Source organism: Semicossyphus pulcher, unplaced genomic scaffold (genome assembly GCF_022749685.1).
Source record: "Semicossyphus pulcher isolate SPU_LCO1_2020_fin unplaced genomic scaffold, fSemPul1.0.p SCAF_24, whole genome shotgun sequence".
NCBI lineage: Eukaryota > Metazoa > Chordata > Actinopteri > Labriformes > Labridae > Semicossyphus > Semicossyphus pulcher.
Window position 1 is genome coordinate 12,327,128 of NW_027211698.1, and position 13,239 is coordinate 12,340,366.

Consider the following 13,239-nt stretch of genomic DNA (forward strand, 5'->3'; position numbering starts at 1 on the left):
GGTCAGCCTCAAATATGGCTGGAAGCGGGAGTCATCCAGACGGAGTTCCTGGAGAAGGCGGCGGTATTCACCCAGCTGTGTTCGCCTCCGGATGGTGTCATGAACCCACGCACGACGGCGTCTGGTTTTCCGACCCATCTCGGACTTCCACAGCAGGTACAATGTAGCGAGAGGAGAGATGTCGGACACGGTTGATAGCCGAAAGAAATGAAATGCCGTTGGTAACCATGGAGATAAGCTCCGCTTCCTGTCCTCCATTCCTGAAGTTATTTAAATGCAATGTAAATGTAAATTGTGATCCGGTGGTCAAACTCACGTGAGTAACGCGAGGCGAATATTTGCTTTGGTGTGAGCGCACAGTAAAAGTCATCACCTGTCATGTTACCTCACAAATATGGATCTTTTGTTGATGCTACACTTCCCACCAAAGTCGCACCAGACTCTGCAGATGCAAAGGCCTCCATCAGCGGGACATAGGCTCAACCACCATCACCAGGTTCTTACTTTAAATGAGTCATTATACAGACATTTGCAAACGTCCTGATCGTCTGCAGAGAGCCGCTGTTCACTGCGGGACAGCAGCCTTTTATAAGGGCGGTTATGAGTTCTCCGAGCTGCTGTTGAGGGCTTGTTTCAGAAATGCAGCTGCGTGCAACATGCTCTCTGACTCGGACTTTCCCAGACAGAATTTCCCCTTAGTGATATTTTCAGTGTTAATAAAGTCTCAATGGTGCAAAGTGATTTACAAACCTGCTCGTTGCACTTCTTTCTGTGATTTTGCTCTTTTTATAATCACATCCGACACGTTTTTCTTCCTCCAGGTATAAAAAGTCTTTATTGATAACCAAAAATAACACAAAAGTCCCATTTTAAAGATCATCACTATCAAGGAGCTGCGTTACGTCACATCACGTTTACACTTATGTACATTATTGCCACTTATTTAAAAAAAAAACACGCACGTGTTCCTTCACTACAAACGGATCAACGTCTCGACAGGTAAATGCATCAAAGGAACATCCTACATCATGATCACAGTGACGTCTTCACACACACCTACGACACCTAACAAGAAAGAAACGTCCTCAAACACTTTGAATGATTATTTATAGCTAGTACAGAGTGTGCACATTGATATCGACACAAAAATACGTTGCATTTTTCAGTTTTCAGCACCACAGATGTTTGTTTTTATTTTCTATGTCTGAAGTTACTACGGCGATCACAGTCTGCGGTTCATCAGATGTGGGTTGTTGTTGTTGTGCGCCCCGTGCTGCCCCGCGGTTTGGTGACTCTTGTTCTGCAGCCCCACGTTCACCGCCGCGCCGTTCGTCCCTTTCTGGGAGCCGTAGCCCTTCGGTTTGGGGATCCTCGTCGGCCCGGGTCGGCGGAATGCTTCGAGAGGTATCTGTGGGAGAAAACACGACGAACAATGAAGCGAAGCGTCGAAATAATGTTTACTGTAAGGGAAGGTAGAAAGAAATAAACAGGCTGAGCTTCTGCAGTACTGACAACGACCACTAGATGATATCAGACCATTTTATATGCACACTTCCTTTTCCTGCAGACTGCTGCACTCTGCCTTCGTCCCTGCAAGACCTCTTGTCTTCTTTCAGTGTTTGTGGTTAAAATGATTCTCCCAAAGTAACAAGATATCATGCAATGTTCTATTCATTCATGCAGATAGTTGGTGTAATTGTTATTCATATTTTAACTGATGCTCCCAGTGAAGAGGAGGCTCCAGCAGACCATCCGTTTTATGCACCACTCAGCTTTCCTCCCTGTTAGCAAAAAAGAATTGCTGCAACGACGAGTCGTTTATCAATCAGTTTGTTTTGCAGCCCTCAAAATCTTTGGTTGTAATTATTTACATGTAGTGCTGTATAAAAGTCCTTATTGAGGAGTTGTTGTGGTCCATCTAAATCAGTGGTTCACCTCCTTAGTGACAAATCGCCACCCACATTTCAGAGGATTTTCAACCACTCAAATATATTTGCTGCAGTTTGGACCGAAACATCACATTATGTCAACTTCACAAAAGACAGACAGCATGAAGCCGCTTTGCCATGGGCCAAAAAACCCTGTCTTTGTTTGCTCAGTGGGAAAGGTTGCATTCAGACCCGGGTCAGATGACTCTGCAGTGGTCGACGCGCTAATCTCCGCCCACTTTCCAGCGTGCATTGAAGTTCTCCCCGCTGTCGCATAAATACAAAAGAACGTACAACGGTGAATTTGTTCTTTTGTGACGCATACTTCACTGGCAATGGGAAAAGGGACAATCGGCATTTATTAGCGGGTCTTCCCGGGTCTGATAAACCTGCGTCAACCTGCTAATTTTGGTGGGACAGGGGTATAATAGTCAACCAAAATAGTGGCAGTGCATAAGGGGAAAATATTCCCTTTACAGAAATGTGCTAAAAACTGCACCATAAATGCAACCACTCTGCTGCTCATCAAGTTATTATTTAAATGAAAATCAGATTATTACTTTAAGGAAAGACGGAAGTTAAATCTGGACACTAGAATAAAAACCGTGTTTGGCTTTTCTGTTGCGTCCCAAATCATCACATTTCTCAGGATCCTGAACAACTCACTGCCCCGCTTGCTGTGCAATCACATTTTAATCAGCGTGTTAACATGCGCAGCGGCGTGCCAGGACGCTGAGGTACGTCACTTTTAAATCGGTCCCTGAACGGCAGAAACCACATCCTGTTTACAGACACGGTGATAAGAAGTTCCTCATAACACTCCTCGCTCGCCTCTCACGTGTTTTGTGTCATTTTTAAAGTATTTGCGTCTCTATATTTCTAAATCGGCTAATATTTCAAACCTCTGAGAAGCCTCTCTGCTCCTGTCTGCTCCAGAGACTAAACGACTCCCTGGCAGAAGTCAGCAGGCAATTATTCCCCTCAGTTATCAGGGGATGTAATTGGCACACAGTTCCATTTCCAATCACATTGTCACAGCTTGTTTCTTCCTTCTCCCCGGCAGCTACTTTTTGCAAAAGGTAATTACAGTTTGTGAATATCACCGCGGCATTTTGCAACAGAGACTCACTTTTAAAATGGTGTTAATTACAGTCGGAAACCGGAGCCGCCTCTCTGCCGAACTGTGTCATCGATCTGCTCCACATTTCTGCAGCTGAGCGAAGCTGAAACTTCTCCAGGATTTCCACGAGTTTCATCACACACACTGACTCGATTCCCAGGCAACACGAAACCACTTGGATGTGTTCTCGTGCGGGTTGAGGTTTTTTGAGAATTAACAAAAATCTGCAGTGAACTGCGTCCTTAAATATTCATACGGGGGTATAAATTTCAGAATAAGTAGAGCCTGCGCTTCAGTAAAGCTAATGGTGCAGAAAATCTGTACGCCGCTCCACGTCATGAGTGTTGTTGACTTTACATGGAAAAGAGGCCTTAATGTTCCCTCGTATATCAGCGGTGCAGCAGGAGTTCAACTAAGTACTTCCTCTCGTACAGGCGCTGCTGTTTCTATGGCGAACAAACAGGAGGTTTGTTTTGGTGCTGCAGTGGGAGAGAGGCCGCTCTCACAGTGTCTCGCGCGCGCCTTTTGTTCACAGAAAGGCCACCATGCCTCGTTCTTATTGTCCTCTATTCGCTTTTATCGCGCCTGTCGGTCAAGGTGAGCAAATTCCTGAAGCGAAGGAAATCCGCCCGCGCCTGCAGCGTGAGACTTTCGCGGCTGCGTTTGATTACAATCAGTAGCAAATTGCTTCAAATTAAATCAGGATGTTTGCTTGTTTTTCACATGCTGCTGTCTATCTGCGGTGTCGGTGTGAGTTTAGAGCCTCATGCTCGGCCAACAGAAGCGAAACGCCGGCTTCCAGCTTTGTCACTTGATACTCATTTATCAGTCTGGCAGGGATACCACGTGCAAATCTCCCCTTTTCTAATGAGCGCAGTTTATGAATCGAGTAAGCCGTGACGTCTGAGTCAGGGGCTAAGTGAGGTCGCAGACGGCGAGTCCCAGCTGCTGGATGCTTTCTCAAGCAGCGGCCTAATGAATAGCATCTTGTTTAGCCTCGGCCTGCATCATCTCTTCGTGCCCAGACTGCTCGGGATCCGGTTTCCCCAGCTGCGCTCCTTCACACTCATTCAATTTAACGCTTGATTTAATCATCTCCTCCTTGTCACAATGGTTTTTGTGTGTGTGTGTGTGTGTGTGCGTGTTTGGTTCTGCCTCTCTCGTGCAACAGTTGTCTTGAACCATCTAAGTGACACTGAGTGAGGACTTTACATGCCTAAAAGTACTCTAATTGTTTTCTCTCTGATTTAAGGCGACGTTTAGGAAAGAAGGAAGTTAAAGTTATTACTTTATTCTCTATAGAGGCTGAATCTGGAGCTAAATGAGCATCGTCACACACCAACCAGACTTAAGCCAGCGAGCCACTTAAATCCTGAGCTAAAGCACAATGAACTCTTGTTTCAAAGGTGTAGTTAAAGCACATATTTGGACCCTCACACTGACTTAATTCTTCTCATAACAAAGACTTAGATGCACATGAACTAAAGCTACAAGCTTTGTATCGCTTCAGACTCATCCCACATCCCCGTCTCCCCTTTCCATCCCCTGCCTCGTCGCGTTCTGACCTTCGGCGCTGATTTAATTTAAAAAAGAATCGCACATTTTGCGGCGACGTTTCCACCGTGGGCGCACGAAACCGCACGTCGAGGAATGCATATACACGGAGAAGCGCTCGCGTTGACTCATTTCGAGGGGACGTGATTCATGAGAGAAAGAAAACATAACAGACGTTTTAGGTTACTGAATGAGATTTTCTGCTTAAAGGCCGCTGAGTTTAAGCTGACAGTGAATATGCATTAGTGTTTGAAAGAGGCAGTAAGTTGATAATAGCTGCGAGAGAGCAGATTTATAGGAGATTCCTTCGACCCCAGTTGGATCCCCAAAATGTTAATTTAGGTATGGATTGAAACATTGTGATTGTCAGGATAAAAACAACATCATTTGGCATTCAGGCAAGTAGATAATCGTGCGTCTTTTTAAAATAGATTCACCTCTAAACCTCAGAGTGCCGCTCTATAAAGCTCTGTTAAAGGTTTCAGAGTTTCCATTGCGTCATTTCAAAGATGTTCACATCACGCTGGGTTTCCTCGGCCTGCTGCTGCGCTCTGGATGTAAGAACAAAACTATGACATCAACCCCTCTGATTCGAGCTCAAGCACGTGAGAATCCCACAAAGGTTTTTTCCGCTTGTAAAGTATAAGCACAAAGGTTTTTCAGACCACTCATCCACTTGGGTATTATTTAATTAGGTCTAACAAAGCGTTGACAGTCTCATGTTCAAATCTGTAATTTGTTGAAAAGTGCATGCACCAAAAAAAAATACAACTTTTTTTTTAACCTAATTGCTCACATTATTTTTTAATTGTACACATTCAAAACATGCTGGATTTAGTGGATAAATGAAATGGGCAGGCATGGATCACAAACTATAAAACATAAAACTTTAATTCTCAGAAAAACCAAACAACTTAATGCAGTATGTGTAATATGAAGTATAAAAACTGGTATGATACATCAGTGTGAATAGTCTGACTACATGGCGAATTGGCCACTGAGTACGTTACAGTAAGTGCACATAAGTTAAAACTTGTTATGTCAATTAAAATTTCTAGTGCTTTTTAAATGCTATTGTTTTCTCATGCAGTTAAACAATTGTTTGAATGTAACACACAGAACCAAGCAAACCAACCAAAAGGAAAAGGAAGACATTCAAACCCTGGTTTCAACTCATAAATAAGGTCAAACAGACACGTTAATGAATCAGGGTGTAGAGTTGGGGTATAAGGGTCTATGGTGGTAGTGGATCTCACGGGCAGAGGGATGGGATGGAGGGTCTTGGGGGTTATTGGGTCAGTCATAGGCATTACTTACTGTAATTTGTGATGGCCTTTGGATTGGGGTGGAGGTGGGCTTAATCATGATGCTACTTGTGACTTTGCTGTTGCCTTTGGGAGTGGGAGTACCGCAATTTGCAAGCACCTGAGTCCTTTGCTCCTGGAGTCCAGGCGTGTGGCATGGACTCAGTGTTTGTGTCGGAGTGCTGATGCTCTGAATAAAGGGGCTCCCTAAGTGAATGTGGATTTTGTTGTCCTCCGTGGTGATGACGTTCGGCCCAGAGCTGTTGGACCTCTGGACCTGCCAGCTGGTTTGCCGTTCCGGGGACACGCGGAAGACGGCGTGCCCTCCGACTACCTCAACGGGCTCCGCGGAGTGGGAGCGGTCAGGAGTGCCCGTTGTCACCGACACGATTTGTATAGGCGACATGGCTCTGTCCGGTGTTACGGAGCCGCAAGAGTCAGGAGTCATTGCTCTTGAGTATGTTGCCATTGTGAAAGGCGATAGGGACCTGTCGGGTGAACACAGTTCGTCTGATATCGGGGAACCTTTGGATTTCATTGTTGGGGAAATGGATTTGGCAGTCGGGGATATGGCAGCATTCTGGATGATAGTAATTCTCTGTTTGGGTGGACCTCCACTTGTGGGTATGACGGCAGTGCTCGTGAATGACTGGGTGTTTTCCGTGGTCGGGCTGGTGATCTCTAGCGTTGCCGTGTTATGTCCGTGGTCAGGAGTCACTTTTATGTGCAGAGGCTGCCCAGGACTGTGGGTCAGCACGACGTCTCCAGGCTGAACGTGGTTGCCATTCTGCCGCGGTTGCACTTTACCGTTCACCTGATGGGGTGTGTCTTTGTTTTTCAGGAACGGGACTCTGGCTCTTCTCAGGTTGTTGTTGAGGTTATTTACATTGTTGATAAGCGAGGGGCTGCATTTGGTGAGCTGAAGCTCGTTGCTGTAGTTTGCATTGTCTTCCGGTTCGCTTTCATCATACAGCTTCCCGTTCACAACAGCACGTTCCAGTGGTGCGATTGTCTTGCAGTTGGGGGACATGATGTCGAGCGGCTCAGTCTGGACTTCCTTGGTGGAAACATGAAGGTCAGAAAAGCGCCTACCATTCATGCCAGGGCGAAGACTTTTGCTAAAGCGCCTGTATCTCTCGAGCTCTCTCGTGAGAGTCTCCATTTCTCGGGCCAGTTCTTTGTTTCTGACTTCCTGCTGGGTCAGTTTCCTTTGCAGTGTGGAGTGGTCAGTTTTCATACGGCAAATGGACTCCTCTGTTCCCATGTATTCGTGGATCTTTTCTTTTAGAGCTGCTACCTCTCTGGTCAAATGGCTCGACTTTGCCTCCTCGTCCTTCAAGCGCTTGTAAAGGACGTGCTCCTGGTTGCACTCTTTCTTTTCAGCCAGTTGGTACTTTGAAAGCTCATTCCTGGATATTTCCAGCTCCTCCATCAAAACTTTAGCTTTCTCTTGTTCATTGTTGAACCTCTTCTCCAGTGATTCAAACTCCTCTGTTTTTAAGAGATCGCCTTCTACCACCTTCATGTCCTTTAGCTTGCGTCTGAGGCGTTCAACCTCCTGCGTCAAGTCCTTTACTTTATTGTCTTCTTGTTGGAAGCGGTTAGCAATGGGCGTTTTGATGTGCTCCTCTTTAGCTTTGTTTCTCAGATGCTCTCTTTCTACGGTCTCTAGCGATTGCAGTCTTTTCTTCATCATATTGATCTTAGACTCCAGATCATTGCTCTTTTCCTCCTCAGCTCTCAGCTTGGCCTTCAAGTCGTCCCTTTCCTTTGTAGCGCCGCACATTTTGTCTTCAAGCTCAGCTTTCGACCTCAATGCTTTCTTGCTCTCCTCAATTAGTTTCTCTGTGACTGACGTAACTTTGTCCTGTTCGGCTTGAAGTTTCCCAGTGCTGTTCTGGACTTTGTTTTCCATTTGCTTTAGCTTCTCTGCCATTGCCTTTCTCTCATCCACCAGCATGACAGTGAGAGTCTTCAACTTGGTGAGGTCTTCCTTCAGTGTCAGCTCTGTCTTTCCCAATTGGCTCTCAGCAGTCTCGAGTTCCTTGACCCTGACTTTCAGGACCTCCAGCTCACTTGTCAGAATCTTTGACACCGTCCTCTCCTTCTCCAGGTTACTTTTGAGAGAGCTGCATTCTTGTTTGCTCTTGCTGAACGCATCCTCTAATTTCTCCAAGTCCATAATTCTGTGATTCAGTTTATCGACTTCGGCCTTCAGGCTCCTACTTTGATTGGCCTCTTTCTCCAGCTTCTTGTTGAGGTCCCTGCAGTGGTCCTCCATTCTGATCAACTCTTCGTCCTTCCCCTCCATTTCAAGTACCCTTTTGCGTAACTCTTCCAGCTCAGACATGAGGCTAGAGTTTCCACACTCGCCACGGCTAATTTTGTCCCTCAGCTCCTGCAGTTCCTCCTCAGCTCTGCGCAGGGTCTTGTTGGTCTCCTCCAGCTCGTCAAGCTGCCTGCTGAGGGTTGACAATTTCAGACGCAGCTGCCTGTTTTGGGCATCCTCCGTGGTCAATTTGGCAGTCATGGCCTCTTGTTCCTGATGGTATCGACCGTTCTGGTCACGCAGCTCAGCCTCCAAGCGCAAAACCTTTTGCTCCTCTTCCTGCAGATGAGCATTAGCTGAGCTCAGCTCCTCCTGGGCTTGTGAAGCGCTGGCACTCAGTTCTTGGACCTTGGCTGTTTGTTGATTCAGCTGTTCGGTGAGGCGCTGCTGTTCATCCACAACCATCAATGCAAACGACTTGAGTTTTGTCAGCTCCTCCTTCAGGCTTGTGACCTTTTTGTTGTTCTCTTCTTCCTTTCTTTCTTGGTAGGCCTTTTCCTGATCAATTAACAGCTTCAACCTGTAACAGAGGAAACACAAGGGGAAAAGATCTTTGAGCAACCCAATTCAAAACATATAGAAAATCCAAAAGACTAATGAATAAGTCTGCTTACATTAAGATACTTCAACCCCGCTGTCATTACCCATTGGGCCCACTTCTCCAAGCACCGACACATCATAAACACGGTTATGTGTGCTTGCATTTCTGAGCAGGACTTAAGTTTTAATGTCATGGAAAATTTAACACATCATAAAGTGCATTACTTTAACTCTCTCAGGTTGGTAGCCTGAAATACCTGTGGTACGTGTTATTAATTCCCTTGTTGCTAACTAATTCTCCTTTGGGTTGGAAACCTGAATTACGGCCGTAAATATTGGACCTCGAGTTTTACAATCAAAGAGTTTCCATGGTACTTTAGGTGCGCCAGATGGCCCTCATTGCGTCCTTTGGGAAATAATGGGAAAAGACATGTCGCTAAATTCTTGATGGTGACCTTTAAAAATGATCTCACTTACTTCTGACACATATATCTTCACGCAATACCCAGACCGGGTACAGACATCTAAAATGATGTCAAGACACATTGCACGTGTGGACGTACAGTGCATAGCCAGGGTCAGTGCACGTCTGGCACATGCATACATCACCGGGCCGGACTGCCTACAGCCCCGGGGGAAGCTATGTTATGACTGCTGCGTGTGCAGCTGCCAGGCATTTCCACACAGATGGCCCACTGGCATGGAACAATCCTTTAATTAAGGGGTTCCTCTACTACCAACCCTCCTCCCCCTCACCCAAAACCACCACCAACTACCCTCCCCGTTTTTTTTTTTCTCTGATACATTTAAAGGAATTCCCCCCGCTTTCATAGGCAATTACAGTCCCACAGAGTTTATACAGAAACCCCCCTCCACACACACACCAACACACACACTCGCAGGGAGCGCCGATTCCACATGTACACTCGGACTGTGGGCCGTGATGTAAGTGTGGTAGGGTGGGCCACTTCTTCTTAGCAGAGGAGGGTGTGTCATTTCTGTCTTCAGTAGCTGCTAAAGGGTGGGAGACACGGGACACGTGTGAGTGGATCCATGTGCTGCAATTAGAACCACAACTAACAACACTCAATAGCGTATTATAATTAAATACATAGACTTCATTATAAGCGTGGTTTAGGTCGATTCGGAGGCCACGTTTCAAGAAGTGCCTGTTCACGAGTCGTTTGGGACAGTTTTCAGGCACTTTAAACCTCTGCTTCTGCTCTTTCCAGTATTTCTAAACACAGGTATTGCGACTTTTGATTCACATAGAAGTATTTCATCCACCATCAGGAAGAATAGCTTTCAACAGATTCTAGAAAACTAAACCTGAAAATGCTGTTTCCTCTGAATGGCTTGTGTACGCAGAAACGATAGGTTGCCATGCAAAACAAGCAGACTCCCCTGTGGCCTGCAATCGCTGTTTATTCAACGTCTTATCTCACTCGCCGCTGTTTTTCTAGTGATGTCATCGGCACAAATAGAAAGAGAAATGTACTTTGTTCCCTCGCAGGACTGGAAATGTTGCTTGGTATAAATCCTGCTAACTGACACGGGGGAACTTTATAAAAAGAAGTCCTTTGGGAGGAAACTGAAAAGCTCCTGTGCACAAAATTCACCGCTCCCCTCGCACCACTGAAATCACTCTGCCCTTTATTTATACACTTTTACAACATCGCTGTATTCCCAATGCACTTTGTGGCACATAAGGAAATGTCGGTCAGGCCTTCCTGCACTCTTTCTCATCAAGGACACACACATAGAGGAGTGTAGTGGAAAGATCCACATCTCAGACCAAGTTATAATTTAGTGCAGAGGCTTTGACGAGCTGTAGTCGCTCACATCACCAGCGTTCGCTATCTAATATAAGTCAGCAGAAGCAGTTGCTATACGCGCTCAGGGAGCACATAACAGCTGATCTATATAACATTTGTCCCTTTTTCCCCATCATGTTTTATCTCACCGACATCCACACAGCTTGAAAAGACATTATTTCGCAGGGGTAATTGCAAAAGGGCCGCACGTAAAGCTGGTGACATAACAGCATCACGGCTATCAATGTAACGGGACACGTTACCACCCACTCCGCAGCCTAACAGGCAACAAATTCACATTTCAGATCGGATGCACGGCCACCTCTGCGGGTCGTTAATGTGTCACGGAAAAGTAGTCCCGAATGTTGGATGTCTTAACTTTTTAGAGAGCTGTTTCCGGCTTTGTTGCAAATCTGAAATGTAGGCTGAAATCTAGAAAAGGAAGCATCCAATGGGAGCAATAAGGGAGCCGCAGCTCGACAGAGGGCTTCCCGTGGAGCTGGAAACTGTGGCTCACCCTCTGCCTGAAAGCTGTGTTACACGTTCCATATGTCAGGGCCGCTTCCTACCCACAAGTGATTAGGTCATGTACGCACAGGCCGACTTATCCCGGCAGTTTGAACGGGATGAAGCTGATTGATGCAGTGCGTGGACTGTATTTAAAGTCCACACAGGCTAAGTGATATGCCCCCAGAGTGCAATCAACATGTGTTAAACGTGTAGCTCAACTTCCTTAAAGTTATGTGGTTAATGGAGTGTTGTGTAACCAAAAGACACCTACACGTGTTTCCATATTTATAAACTGCTTCCCTACATCCTCACTCAGTATTAAACCCCATTGATAATTCTTAAATGCAAACATAGCTGCTTTTTAATCCGAAGATGCTTTAAAAATCGCTGTTTTGTAATAAGTGTTTATGTTGTTAAATAAACGATTTAACCTGACAGAAACAAGCCATTTAAAGTCCTTTATATCGTAAAAGACTAAATACTACTTTAGCTATGTTACTAAAAATAATGATGCGTACAGTTTATACACGACTACTACTAAAATAAAATCTTATAGCCTCAGTTTATGGCGTTCAATTTTCATCCAGCAGCCACAATCCATCCCAAAAAACATCTTCCAACTCCAACTCGCTCTGCCACTGTACAAATACACAACCTACATTTCTTTAAGCACTGTATTAAAGATTAAGCACAGAACTGACTCTGCTGTACATATGGGTCAATTTATGGTTGTTAGTGTTTCTACAATTTTCTGTTAAAATGTGTCACATGCTTAGCAACGCTTTCCAGCAAAGACCGGGCGTCTCTCTTGGCTAAAATCTTTGTTGGAGTTTGCCAGAGCAGACCTCTGAGTCTTAATAATGAATCAAACATTTCCTTTAAGATATCTAGAGTTTACTTGAGCTTAGACTGAGGATCAGTTCCTTTCAACAGTTTCTGTAGAATTTAAAACATTTTTGAAACAGTTTAAATCTCTGCGATACTTTCTTAAACACCTTGACAGTTGTTTTCAAAGACACACATAAAGCAGTAACCCTGAAGCCACAAACAAACTGTGAGCATTACAAGAACATCAGCATGAAATGATGCTACCCCGAACATCTGCACATCTCCAAGCCAACTTTTTAAAAAGTTTTCAAAGTAATGTTCCTACCTGTGCCAAAGGCTCTCCCCGCTTCACAGCCATAAGCTCATTATCTCTCCGTACGACACAGCTCTTCCTCTCTGCGTGTGTCTCACTCTCCTAGTAGCCGTAATGTGGGCATTCCTGCACTCAGACCAAACAATAAGGGATGTGCTCCCTGCCTATGGACCATTACATCATCAGCATGTCCTTATATGGAGCTTTGCATTGCTGAGGCTCACAAGAAGGGGGTGTGCTTGCTCGTGTGTGTGTGTAAGCGCTCGTAACTGTTTAACTGAAGGATGTGGCAGAGAGGAGGGAAAGGTTTTCTCTTCACGTATGTAATGTGTGAAATATCTGCCGACGCTCCGGGGGCAGGGCAGTAGGTGAAGAGAGACGAGCAGTTTGAGTATTTCCCACTCTGGCTCTCGTCAACATTATTCATTTTTTGAGCCAAGAAAAGAAGGGAAAAAAAAAACGGCTCGCAATGTTAATGAGAAATTCTTGGATGAGGCTTTGTAATTGAGACGAACGCTGAAGAACAAGACGGGACGTGTAACACAAATCTTTGACATGTGACATGTGTTCACAGCCCACACCTGACAGATCCTCTGGCTTTTAAGCAGCTTCATTGAAATTATTTGTTAGCAATAAGAGCCACCAGCTGCTAGCTTGCGCGTAGCTGCTCCACTGTTTCTCAGAGGAATGCTAACACTGCTAACAAGATAGTGATGCTGCTTGATTTAGGTTATTGGTTCTTGCTAAGAGTTACATGGGAAAATCACTTTTGCGCCTGTACAATAAACAATAATACAGTTAGCTTAGCACGAACAAGCTAGCCTGACTCTCTCTAGATCAATAAATGAGCCTACAAGGATTTAAACAGCTCAGACTTTGTAGTTCTTTTGTTGTGTCCTTACGACAACTAATTGGGTGTGGCTTCCTGTCTCAATGCTAAGCTAGGCTAACTCGTGCCTTAACCCAATCCATGAAAATTATTTGTTAGCAATAATATTC

General features: G+C 45.1%; 1 protein-coding gene across 1 annotated transcript; it reads right to left on the reverse strand.

Moving 5' to 3' along the window:
• Positions 1–822: 822 nt before the first annotated feature.
• Positions 823–12,354, reverse strand: filip1l (filamin A interacting protein 1-like). The gene is made up of 3 exons (XM_069675229.1): positions 12,253–12,354; positions 5,920–8,755; positions 823–1,408 (listed from the first exon to the last, which is right to left on the reverse strand). The coding sequence occupies exons 2-3, from the start codon at positions 8,638–8,640 to the stop codon at positions 1,223–1,225; spliced, it is 2,907 nt and encodes a 968-aa protein (XP_069531330.1). The 5' UTR covers positions 8,641–8,755; positions 12,253–12,354; the 3' UTR covers positions 823–1,222.
• Between the last annotated feature and the right edge of the window lie 885 nt (positions 12,355–13,239).